The 13,070-nt window shown below is 42.7% G+C and overlaps 1 protein-coding gene across 1 annotated transcript; it reads left to right on the top strand.

Moving 5' to 3' along the window:
- The first annotated feature begins 960 nt into the window (after nucleotides 1-960).
- Nucleotides 961-11,976, top strand: LOC143302322 (replication factor C subunit 2-like). The gene is made up of 9 exons (XM_076616937.1): nucleotides 961-1,100; nucleotides 1,830-1,941; nucleotides 2,537-2,643; nucleotides 3,448-3,549; nucleotides 5,085-5,185; nucleotides 6,220-6,377; nucleotides 7,995-8,060; nucleotides 9,346-9,540; nucleotides 10,861-11,976. The coding sequence occupies exons 1-9, from the start codon at nucleotides 976-978 to the stop codon at nucleotides 10,975-10,977; spliced, it is 1,083 nt and encodes a 360-aa protein (XP_076473052.1). The 5' UTR covers nucleotides 961-975; the 3' UTR covers nucleotides 10,978-11,976.
- Nucleotides 11,977-13,070: the final 1,094 nt, after the last annotated feature.

Consider the following 13,070-nt stretch of genomic DNA (forward strand, 5'->3'; position numbering starts at 1 on the left):
AGCATCCACAATGAACTGTGGGAGCTGGTCCCATTCCCGAATGGTGCGAGGCAGGAAGGAAAAGTGCCTGTATCTGTTGGCGCCCTGGGTTGAGATACGTTGGAACTGCTGGTTGTGGCCTCTGCGACTACGCTCTGGAAGGGGTTTCAGCTTAGTTCTGTCGACTCGAGCCACTGAGGTCATGGTGTATTTTGTACAGCATGGCGAGTCGTGCTGCCTGTCTTCGTTGCTGCAGAGATGACCAGAGTCCCAGCCTTTCCAGCATCTGTCACACTGGCTGTTCTGTGGTATCGATTTGTGACAAACCTGGCTGCTCTTCTTTGGATGGCTTCCATCTGAATTATGTCACTCTCAAGATAGGGGTCCCATACTGAGCTAGCATACTCCAGGAGTGGTCGCACAAATACCAGGTAGGCTTTCTCTCTGAGCCTGGAAGAGGCTGTCTTGAGATTTCGACGGAGAAATCCTAGGGTACGTCCTGCTTTTGCCACTATGTTGTTCACGTGTTTATCCCATTCCATGTTTGCCTGGAGGGCGACTCCCAGGTACTTTGCTGTTTGTACAGTCGCTAGGGTGTGGCCATGGAGTTTGTAATCACTTAGAATGGGGTTTTCGTTTCTTGTGACTTGGAGTGTGGTGCATTTGTCAGGATGGAAGACCATGTCCAATTTTTTCCCCCGTATCTCGAAGTTTTGCAGGCCTTGCTGAAGCTCAGTGTTGCATGTCGACAGCCGCAGTGCTGTTATGGTGGATACGCTGTATGGTCAGCAAAGATTCTTACTTTTACTCTCTCTCTCCCAAAGTGGCCGGGAGACAGACGCAGAGAGATCGATCGAGTAACACACACACACACACACACACACACACACTCGGCATGCACACCATGTGTTCATAGCTCGTGAACGGAATGAACCGCCAAGGAGGTTCCAAGGGAGGCCATTCTAACAGATTCGTCTTCGCGGTGTTTGAGAAAAGATGGCGGGAGTAGAAGAGATGGAAGTTGATACAAATGTTGCCGAAGAAAAAGCCCCTGAGGCTTCTCAGTCAAAAAAGACAAATGCCGAGAGTTCTTCCAAGAAGACAAGCTACGAAATGCCATGGTACAGTATGTTTTGTGTCCAGATATTCGGTTTTAGAAAGAGGAAGTCAGCAGCAGACGAAAGTAGCTATCGAGTCAAACAACGATTCAAAAACTATAAAACACTGCATATTGTAAATGTAATGTACATGTATTAGATGTAACTGTAATGTCTTACTCCAGCGTCCTAAATTATTGCACTTATTGGTTACATTTTGATCTTCATGTTTTGCTGTGACTGTCTTTCTTTGTGAGTGTGATACTGACAGTCTCACTGCTTGTAAAGGATGAGATTTTGGTAACCCTTTTTGCAAAACAGCGCCATGGTTAGTTGGACAGTAACAATCAAACTGGACATTTTAATGCGGGTGGCTCGATACTCCATCTACCGATACGCCCCCGGCCCTTCTCAGCTGCTGTTCGAAATGGTGGTTGTGTGACTGCGGGTTTTTTTGTGTGTGCGCGCGCACGCCATTGTGTGTTGTGCGTGTGTGTGTCACTGTATCTCTGTGTGTGTGTGTGTGTGTGTGTGTGTGATGGATGACTGTAAGAGTTCGTGCATGTGTATGTAGCTCGCTAGAGGGGTGAGGGAGGGTTCAGAGGGGGGATATATATTTAATTTAAATGTGTTTGTTTGAGTGTGCATGTGTACAGGCTCATGTGCAGTGTTTTTATCTGTGACAAGAGCGGTAGGTGGGATAATAACTGTGGGGTCAGTTTCGTGAACGTGTGATGATGTTTTGTGTGGCAGGGTGGAGAAGTACCGACCCACCAAGCTGCATGACGTGGTTGGCAACGAGGAGACAGTCAGTCGCCTGGAGGTGTTTGCCAGGGAAGGCAATGTCCCGAATGTCATCATCGCTGTAAGCAGTGCTCTGATACTTGTGCTTCTGCTTATATTCAGGCTTTTTTGTTGTAAAACTATAACTGTGGAGTTGTAACTTGAAAAGTTATGTAAGTTGTAAGACTTTGTTTTTGTATTTTTGTGAAAAAAAAAGTTTTTGTGGTAAAACTGGTTTCCAGTTCCCAGTGTGTTTGTAAGGAATGCATCTTGGAAACCTTAATATATGAGAGAGGCATGTATGTGAGCAGCTTTATAAAATATATAATGTGTCATGAATTTGTGTGTGAGAAGACACAGAGAGAGGGAGAGAAAGACTTCAAAGAGAGAGAGAATGTATTTGTGTGTGCATGTGTGTGTGTGAAAATAGAAAATAGGTAAGGCATGTTTTTGATTATCACTAACATCAGTATCCGATTCAGTGTTCAGTATTTTATAAGTGTGTGTGCGAGTGTGTGTGTGTGTGTGTAAACAGAAAGTAGGTAAGGCCTGTTCTTGATTGTCAGTATCCGATCTGATTCAGTATTATCTAAGATTCATGATTTTGTGCCAAACGTATTGATGCCGTGTGCTGTGAAGGATGGTCTGACTGAAGTTAGATATCCTGGTGATCTCAGGGTCCGCCAGGAACTGGAAAGACAACCAGTATTCTGTGTTTGGCAAGAGCACTGTTGGGGTCATCCTTCAAGGAGGCTGTTCTAGAACTGAATGCGTCAAACGACAGGTAGGCATGGCTGACACCGTGACAGTGCAGCTGTGTAATGAATGTGAAATGATTTATATTTATCAACACACCAGCTCTGATACATGTCTATTACTGTGCTTTTTCAAGTCTGTTTCTTTGTGTCCCATGATGATCTCTGTTCCAGTAATACACAACACACCAGCTCTGATACATGTCTATTACTGTACTTTTTCAAGTCTGTTTCTTTGTGTCCCATTATGATCTCTGTTCCAGTAATACATGCACTCACCTGACACTTAACAAAGGTCTGCAAACATTGTCAAGCATGGTTTTCGCACAAATGTTCGCACACTTGCCTATACGCAACACAATGCAATGCAACAAAGACAACTTACTACTTCACACGTTGCATAACCCAGTCTGCACATTGTGCAAGCATAAATATTTTTTTAATTCCAGAAACATTCTTACATGCCTGTGTGCAAATGCACACAAACGTAGATATGCACACATACATACATACATGTGCATACACACACACACACATACACACACACACACACACACACACACGTGTTTACACACTTGTGCCCACTGTCCTCCATTGATAAGAATTGATAACAATGAAGAAAAAGAATTTTCTTTTTTTTTTTTTAAATCACTTATTTCAAAGTTATTGAAAATTCAGAGCAGTCAAAAGACACACATACGAACAGACGCACACACACACACACACATACTCTAACGCTAACTCAGTTTCACTCACTTTTACTCTCATTTACTTATTCACACTACATTCTCACGTCTGGTAACACATAACACTGAAGCATGTCATTTTTGCAGAGGCATTGACGTCGTACGAAACAAGATCAAGATGTTTGCCCAACAAAAAGTGACGCTGCCGAAAGGACGACACAAAGTGATCATTCTGGATGAAGCCGACAGGTGAGAGTGCTTTGGCAGTGAAAGAGCGATGGATATGGATACTTAGGTAGTGCCTATCCTCGGTTGGAGACAAAGCTCTAAGTGCTTTACAAAAATGGAGTCATTTGCACAACAGGCTGCCTACCTGGGTAGAGCTGACAGCTGCCATTGGGTGCTCATCATTCATTTCCTGTGTCATTCAATCAGGCTTCAGTCAAGCACACGTAATGTACTCATACAGACATACAACTTTTTATGTGTATGACCATTTTGTTTATTTGCCCTGCCATGTAGGCAGCCTTAATCTGTTTTCGAGAAGGTACATGCTGGGTATGTTCTTGTTTCCATAACCCACCAAACGCTGACATCGTTTACAGGATCTTTCATGGGCATATTTATTCTTCTGTATGTGTATATACACGAAGGTGGTTCAGGCAGTAGCAGGTCTGCACATACGTAGACCTGGGAGATCGGAAAAATCTCCATCCTATACCCACCAGGCGCCATTAACAAGACTCAAACCCAGATTGCAAAACCAACGCTTTAACCACTTGATTGCTGCACCCATCAGGGCCTGGGGACAGGAACAGTGAAAGTGGTAGAAGTTCTTTCGTTTGTTTTTGCTGCCCTGTTGTCTGTACCATACTCCCATGCTACTCATCTAGAGTCCCCAACAATGCCAACAATTATATATGTATAGATATGTAGATATATAGAGATATGTGTATATATATGTTTTATATATATCAAGGTGTATTTGGTGTGCAAAAGGTAAATACTATTTGTGTTGAAGTGGATTTTTTTTTTTTTCATAGTCCTCTAACAAGAAATTGATAGAATGGTCAGTGTCAAAGGCCTGTCTTATTTTATGTTGAGAAATATGACTGCGCTTAGTCATACTTTATTCACCCAGGATGTGGTCTTTTCAGTTTCAACAGGAGTGTAAAACATTGTGGATTGTTGATGATGATATAGACAGCGATCATAATAATGATAATGATGATAGAACTTTTACTAATAATAACTAGCCCACAGAATCCAAGTAGGTGAATGACTTCTTTTTTTTCTTTTCTTTTTTTTTAGGAGTTTATAGCAAATGTCATAGTGTAGCACTTTAAATTTATTGCTGTTGTTGGGGTTACAGTACATTATATGTATGATTGTTTTTTTCAGGTTGCAGCATGATTTGTGATTGACGTCGTAGCTTGATTTATGATTGATGTTGCAGCTTGATTTGTGATTGACATTGATGTGTGATTTATGATTGATGTTGCAGCCTGATTTGTGATTGACATTGCTGTGCAATTTATGATGGATGTTGCAGCCTGATTTGTAATTGTTGCAGCATGATTTATGATTGACGTTGCATTACAGTTTAGAATTGTTGCAGCATGATTTATAATTGATGTTGCAATAAATTTTATGGTTCATGTTTCAGCTTGATTTGTGATTAAAGACATTGCAGTCTGATTTATGATTGTTGCAGTGTGATGTATGGTTAATGTTGCTGTGCAGTATTATTAATTTTACGGCGTGATTTATGGTTGATGTTGCAGTATGACTGATGGCGCACAGCAAGCATTGCGCAGAACAATGGAGATCTACTCCAAGACCACACGCTTTGCCCTCGCCTGCAACTCCTCTGAGAAAATCATTGGTGAGTTGTTGAAACAGAGTGGAGAGAATATTGGTGTGCCTGTTTGTGTGTGCGTGACTGTGTTTGTGTGTGTTGTGTGTGTGTCATGTTTTTTTGTGTGTGCCATTTGTGTGTGTGTGTGTGTGTGCTTGCATTGCTCAATTCCTCTGTCTCTCTCGTTCTGACATAGGGAGGAGATCAAGAGAGAGAGAGAGTGGGCAGGTGGAAGTATAAGAGAGAGAGAGAGAGAGAGATGGTGTGGGAGAGACAGACATTGAGTCAGGGAAATAAACTGGGTGACAGAGGAACAGAAGCTTGGATGGTGTCTTTGTGCATGCGTATCATTGTTTGTGTAAGTGTGTGATGATTTCTTGATTCAGCAGCTGTGCCAGGTGGAATGCATTGAATTCCGCTGTTTCACTTTGTCAAGATGACAGATCTGTTGATTTTTCACACATTTGGAAGCAGAAATGCCTGGCGTTACCTACTTCCAGGAGGTTATCGGCCGTAGTTCTCTCATTTTCTCCGCATAGGCGGATAGTAGTTTGCACAGGACAGGAATATCAGACCCCTGCCGGAGTCTGCACTAGTTGGGTCACGGTAAGTATGTTATTTAAACGTAATTTTAGATAGAAAATTTCCTTTTAAACACTCTTACACATGTGCTTATATGTGTATATGGCACAGTCGTGCATACTTACACTCTTATCCATTATTCTAACACTCTCATACAATATCCACTATGTATTTTTGCAGACTGATAAATACTCCAAGACTGCAAACTGTTATCTATATTGTGATGCTTCTATCTTTTGATAATAGATGGTGTAGCAAGTTTGAGAAAAAAGAAAATTTTATATTGTGCACTGGTCAGTTTGGTGGCCTAGTTCACTGTATATTACTTATAATATGATAAGAATATACACAAATGTACAATTAAAGCCAAGCGCCACCCCCACCCCAACCCTCCCCTCCTCCAACATTTTAAAAACAGTTTGGTGAATAAATGTGCCTGAGGTCACTGAAGGAATGGAGCCCTTTCTTTTCCTTTTCAGAACCAATCCAGTCACGCTGTGCAGTGCTGCGCTACTCAAAGCTGAGCGATTCACAACTCCTGGCTCGCCTGCTGAAGATCTGCGAACAGGAGTCGGTCAGCTACACAGACGATGGGCTGGAAGCCATCATTTTCACTGCTCAGGGAGACATGAGACAGGTAAGCAAAATGTGGGTGTGGTCCTAAAGTCTACCCCCAATGACCAGGCAGTAATTCTCATTGTTTGGTGGCCTGATGGTGTCGTGTGCATTTTGTGTATCCAGAGATGCCAAGTGTTACGATTTCGCCGTATTTTATTTTGCTCGATCGCAGTTTGTTCCGATGTTACGCCAACGTCAAAATTGTTCCGAGGAGTTCATTTTGGACTACACAGTATGGTCACAGGCTTTCCTGTCGTAACATTACCCAGACGCTCTAGACCTATCAGTCACGAGGCCAGGGTAATCACTACTAATCATGGTCTTGCGTGATGATGCTTAGCTAATCATGTTTGTGTTTATGTTGTGTCTGTATGTGTATGCTCATCATGACGGGCGCAATAGCCGAGTGGTTAAAGCATTGGACTGTCAATCTGAGGGTCCCGGGTTCGAATCACGGTGACGGCGCCTGGTGGGTGAAGGGTGGAGATTTTTACGATCTCCCAGGTCAACACATGTGCAGACCTGCTAGTGCCTGAATCCCCTTCGTGTGTATATGCAAGCAGAAGATCAAATACGCACGTTAAAGATCCAGTAATCCATGTCAGCGTTTGGTGGGTTAAAGAAACAAGAACATAGCCAGCATGCACACCCCCAAATGCGGAGTATGGCTGCCTACATGGCGGGGTAAAAATGGTCATACACATAAAAGCCCACTCGTGTGCATACAAGTGAACTTGGGGTTGCAGCCCACGAACGAAGAAGAAGAAGAAGTCCACCTTAACAGTGTGAATGTGAAAAGGAAATGAAAATAAACAAATAACCCAAATACACTTCTCCATGGTAATAGGTATTCATCCCTGAAATGGCCCCTTTGTGGTTCGCTGGGTGAAAAGCAACATGATTAATACATAGTAAAGAGTGGTAACTCTCTCCATTCACAAGGGGCACAACTTCAAGTCAGTGTCGGTTATGCTAACAATTCAGCGGGCACATAAGTGAATGGGGAGAGTTACCACTGTTTACTGTTTGTTGATATATTTGTTAACCCCTTCACTGCTAGTACGTTTTGCTATTACCAATACTGAGAAAATTTCCAGAAAAACAAGAAAAACATGCCAATGATTTTAATTTGCTTATATTTCAAAAATTACTGAAGATAAGTGCATAAAAATTTCTATCAAATGAAAGGAAAATGAACCAAAATTTATTTTTAAATACTCACATGTTTAAATAATGAGTCAATCTGACACAAAAACTCCATAAAATGCAATAAAAAAAGGGGGGGGACTGTCATTCCAACATGTAGGTGCTACAACATCAACCAGATATCAACCAGTCTTTCTTGTGACTGTTGTGATTAACTACACACACTGTCAAGGCTGTGCAACAGTGTCCAGGTCCACTTACAGTGTACGTCAATACAGCACTGGTGAGCGGCATTTCATGACGTACGCCGTACGTCAACAGCGCAGTCAAGAGGTTAATCATTTGTTCTCCTGGCCTCATTGTTTATTCATTATAAGCAACATGATTTGATAGTCCAAACCATTCCTCATGTAATTCTTTTTTTTTTTTCTTTTTTTCATGCTGTGCTAAAAGTGGTGTGTGATTCCAGCAGTTATTTACTCATTTTCAGGCTGTCAACAACTTGCAGTCCACATTCCAAGGTTTTGGTCATGTCAATAGTGACAATGTTTTCAAGGTAAGCACACAGGGGTTTTGGAGGGGTTGGGGGTGGGGGGTTGGTTTTTGTTTTGTTTTCTGTTCGAAATGTAATGTTTTAAAAATTATTTTCTTATTTTAAATGTTACTAAAAAAAAAAATTTTTTTAAACTGTCCAGTTACCAGTTACTTGCATAGATAGCAAGTCATTTGTTGTTTTCTTTCTAATCTGTGTGTCTGTGATTATGTCTGTGTGTGTGTGTGTCGCCCTCTTTATGTCTGTGATTATGTCTGTGTGTGTGTCTCCCTCTGTGATCATGTCTGTGTGTGTGTCTCCCTCTGTGATTATGTCTGTGTGTGTCTCCCTCTGTGATCATGTCTGTGTGTGTGTCTCCCTCTGTGATTATGTCTGTGTGTGTGTCTTCCTCTTTATGTCTGTGATTATGTCTGTGTGTGTGTCTCCCTCTTTTTGTCTGTGATTATGTCTGTGTGTGTGTCTCCCTCTGTGATTATGTCTGTGTGTGTGTCTCCCTCTGTGATTATGTCTGTGTGTGTGTGTCCCTCTGATTATGTCTGTGTGTGTCGCTCTCTTTATGTCTGTGATTATGTCTGTGTGTGTGTCTCCCTCTTTATGTCTGTGTGTGTGTCTCCCTCTGTGATTATGTCTGTGTGTGTGTCGCCCTCTGTGATTATGTCTGTGTGTGTGTCACCCTCTGTGATTATGTCTGTGTGTGTGTCTCCCTCTTTATGTCTGTGTGTGTGTGTCCCTCTGATTATGTCTGTGTGTGTCGCTCTCTTTATGTCTGTGATTATGTATGTGTGTGTGTCTCCCTCTGTGATTATGTCTGTGTGTGTGTCTCCCTCTGTGATTATGTCTGTGTGTGTGTCTCCCTCTTTATGTCTGTGATTATGTCTGTGTGTGTGTCTCCCTCTGTGATTATGTCTGTGTGTGTGTCTCCCTCTGTGATTATGTCTGTGTGTGTGTCTCCCTCTTTATGTCTGTGATTATGTCTGTGTGTGTGTCTCCCTCTGTGATTATATCTGTGTGTGTGTCTCCCTCTGTGATTATGTCTGTGTGTGTGTCTCCCTCTTTATGTCTGTGATTATGTCTGTGTGTGTGTCTCCCTCTTTATGTCTGTGATTATGTCTGTGTGTGTGTCTCCCTCTGTGAAAGGGACTTGGCCTGGGATTCACATCCTTAAGAATGTATTACATAAGAATGAATTTTCTTCTTTCTTTCTTTTTAGTCTAACATCTTTTCACTGGTAACAGATATTAGACGGAAGAATGTATAACGTGTGTGTATGTGTGTGTGTGTGTGCCAGGTGTGTGACGAGCCTCACCCGGTGCTGATCAAGGACATGCTGCAGCACTGTGTGGGCGGCAACATCGAGGAGGCCTACAAGGTCATGGCCCACCTCTGGCGCCTGGGGTACTCTGCGGAGGACATCATCACCATCGTCTTCAGGGTCTGCAAGAACCACACGATGCCAGAGTTTCTTAAGCTGGAATTTATCAAGGTGAGTTGACAGGCACAGTAGCCGAGTGATTAAAGCATTGGAGTTTCAGTCAGAGTGTCCCAGGTTTGAATCTCGGTAACATCGCCTGGTGTCTAAAGGGTGGAGGTTTTTCCGATCTCCCAGGTTTAACATATGTGCAGACCTGCTTGTGCCTGAACCCCCTTCATGTGTTCATGCAAACAGAAGATCAAATACGCACGTTAAAGATCCTGTAATCCATGTCGGCATTCGATTGGTTATGGAAACTAGAACATACCCAGCATGCGCACTGTCGAAAACGGAGTATGGCTGCCTACATGGCGGGGTAAAAACAGTCCTGCATGTAAAAACCCACTCGTGTACATACGAGTGAATGTGGGAGTCGCAGCCCACAGATGAAGTAGAACAAGCAGATCAAGGTGAGTTTTGTATTTGTATTTCTTTTTATCACAACAGATTTCTCTGTGTGAAATTCGGGCTGCTCTCCCCAGGGAGAGCATGTCACTACACTACAGCGCCACCCATTTTTTTTGTATTTTTTCCTGCGTGCGGTTTTATTTGCTTTTCCTATCGAAGTGGATTTTTCTACAGAATTTTGCCAGGAACAACCCTTTTGTTGCCGTGGGTTCTTTTATGTGCGCTAAGTGCATGCTGCACACAGGACCTCGGTTTATCGTCTCATCCAAATGACTAGCGTCCAGACCACCACTCAAGGTCTAGTGGAGGGGGAGAAAATATCGGCGGCTGAGCCGTGATTCGAACCTGCGCGCTCAGATTCTCTCGCTTCCTAGGCGGACGCGTTACCTCTAGGCCATCCCTCCACTTCAGACCTTAGTTTATCATCTCATCTGAAAGACAGTCACCCAAACAAGTACACGAGGTCTGGAAGGGGGTGAAGAAAAGGGGAGCAGAAGAAAAAAAAAAAATCCAGGTGATATGAGTATTTGTGTTGCTGATGCAGTGCCATAATTTTATAGTTGGTGTGACGCTTTCTTTCTGGAGATAAGGAAATGGCGGTTTGAAGCAGTTACATTGCCAAGGTGTAGCATTATTATTCTCAGAACAATGCAGCAAGTAAATGGTGGTTTGAAGCAGTTGTGTTCTGAGGCTCAATATTATTGTATTGTTGTCAGTATAGCGTGATTGTCACTTTTTCAGTTTTATTATTATTATTATTATTATTATCCAGAGCAGTTATATTCCATTAATAAAGTAACATTATTGTTATTGGTATAGAGTGTCTATTGTTCATGTTGTGCCTAATATTAATGTTTTTGGTACAGTACGGCAGTTAGTTGTTCATTATCATTAACACTGTTGTTGTTGGTCTCAAATTTCCAGGAAATAGGACACACTCACATGAGGATAGCGGAAGGGGTGCAGTCACTGCTGCAGATGTCGGGACTGCTGGCGCGCCTGTGTCAGAAAGCCCTTGACCCTGAGCAACAGGTGCAGTGACGGCATCAAGGATAGATACGAGGGCTGGGCTAGAGCACACATGGACTTTGCTGCTTTACATGTTTGACATGATACAGTATATGACATCAAATAATTGTTTCAAGCTGGGGGCACGTTTGTGCTGGGGAAGAGGAATGATCATTGTGTTTGATAGTGCTAGGTCATGCGTGACTGTTGTTGGACAGATGTGATCGCGGTCTGCACTCTGGGTTGGGGCGGGGGTGGGGGTAGGGGGGCACTTACTCAGTCTGGGTCTGTGGCTAAGGGATTATTGATGTCAGTAGGGGACTTTGCAGGTGGTGTCCTCAGTATGGTGAATCACAACAGGCACGACTGAACACCACCAAAGTAACTCAGCAGCAGTGCTGAGTCTCATCTGGTGTGTGACCTCCTGGTGACGTAATATTGATGGTTCCCTTTGGGTTTCTGAAGCCAGGATAGAGACGGATGAACCCTGTGTGGTGGTGTATGGGGCGACTTGGAATGAGTGGTGTTGGAGAAAAGTCACTGCAGTGGTGTGAATGATGGGGAAGCAAATAAAAAATAAAAGTGCTAGCACTTCTGCCCATTAATAACAGTTATGTGCATCAAGAATCTGCACGATACATCTTGAATCAGTGCCTCAGTACCAGTTAAGTGTACTGATTGATGTGAGAAAATGATGCAGGAGCCTGCAAAGTCATCACTGAAGAGTTTGTACTGCATGTTGAACGAAGGAAGAGTTGCTTACCATTTTAAGGAGGCTTACTCCTTTAGAGTGGAGAATGAAGAATGTGGTGAATGTGACCCTAATGTTATTTCTGTTTCAAGGTGGCTGACTGAAAATGGTTCTAACAAAGAATCAAATATGCGGAATGTTTGTGTGCTGAATATGAATATATGTGAACTTGTGGAGAATAAATGCTTTGTGGTGAAACACAGTGCGTCTGTGAACTTGTGAAGAATAAATGCTTTGTGGTGAAACGCAGTGTGTCTGTGAACTTGTGAAGAATAAATGCTTTGTGGTGAAACACAGTGCGTCTGTGAACTTGTGGAGAATAAATGCTTTGTGGTGAAACACAGTGCGTCTGTGAACTTGTGAAGAATAAATGCTTTGTGGTGAAACGCAGTGTGTTTGTGAACTCTATCATTATCAAATTAATTGATTTGTTCTTTCTATTCTGCTCGTAACATATCTGCAGAAGGGATCTATCTGGTAATGTGTTTTTGCACATGCTTGTGTATGTCTTTCTGCCCAAGCACATGCATTTGTTGAGCTCTGTGTGTATGTGCACAAGTATGCATTATATGCCACTGAGTGGAGATGCATGTCTTCGTGTATTTGATAACATTGTGAGCACAGTAGAGCTATCTTCTTGTGGCCAATCATCAAACTAAGTGCAGTGACCAGGATGCAAACAGCAGCTGGGCAAAGAAGACATCACACCACAGTCAAATGAACGAAAGGATTGCAAAATGTCTTTATTGCTCTAGATTGCTTGACACTTAAGGCTGCATGGCAACAACAACAATATGAGCAACCAACAGGATTAACAGGAATGGTCATTGATTCACTGCCTTCTTGTTCAGTCGCCCACATTGACAGTCACAGTGTGAGAATAAAGACAAGCCAAATAATGAAACTGAACTTGTCACAACAGATTTCAGTGAGTGAAATACAGACTGCGGTCTGGGGCGGAGCATGTTACCATAAACCTGGACCAATGCTGCTTTTCTTTATTTTCTTTTTTTTTTTTCTTTTCCCCCCTCTATCTATGTATCTGTTAACCTGTGAGTGGAGTTGTCCCCTGTAACTGGGCTCTTTACATGCACTGCATGGATCTGAATACTGAACACAGGACGAATCTCAGTAACACTACATTAACAATAAGCCCAGCCAGTTGCTGTCACGACCAGCTGCTTTCAGCTAGAAACAATATGGCGCTCTTCAGATGGAAGAAGCGAATAATATTGCAATTCACGCTACTAGTACCATTGAAAAGATCTGTCCCTTGTACAGCCATCCATCTCATCTGTCAACACAAGACAATCAAAAAACTGGCTGGAGACGGCTGGTTGCCAGTGTGAACACTCACCTACGACATACATGGCAG

The sequence above is a fragment of the Babylonia areolata genome, chromosome 29 (genome assembly GCF_041734735.1).
Source record: "Babylonia areolata isolate BAREFJ2019XMU chromosome 29, ASM4173473v1, whole genome shotgun sequence".
In the NCBI taxonomy this organism is placed as follows: domain Eukaryota; kingdom Metazoa; phylum Mollusca; class Gastropoda; order Neogastropoda; family Buccinidae; genus Babylonia; species Babylonia areolata.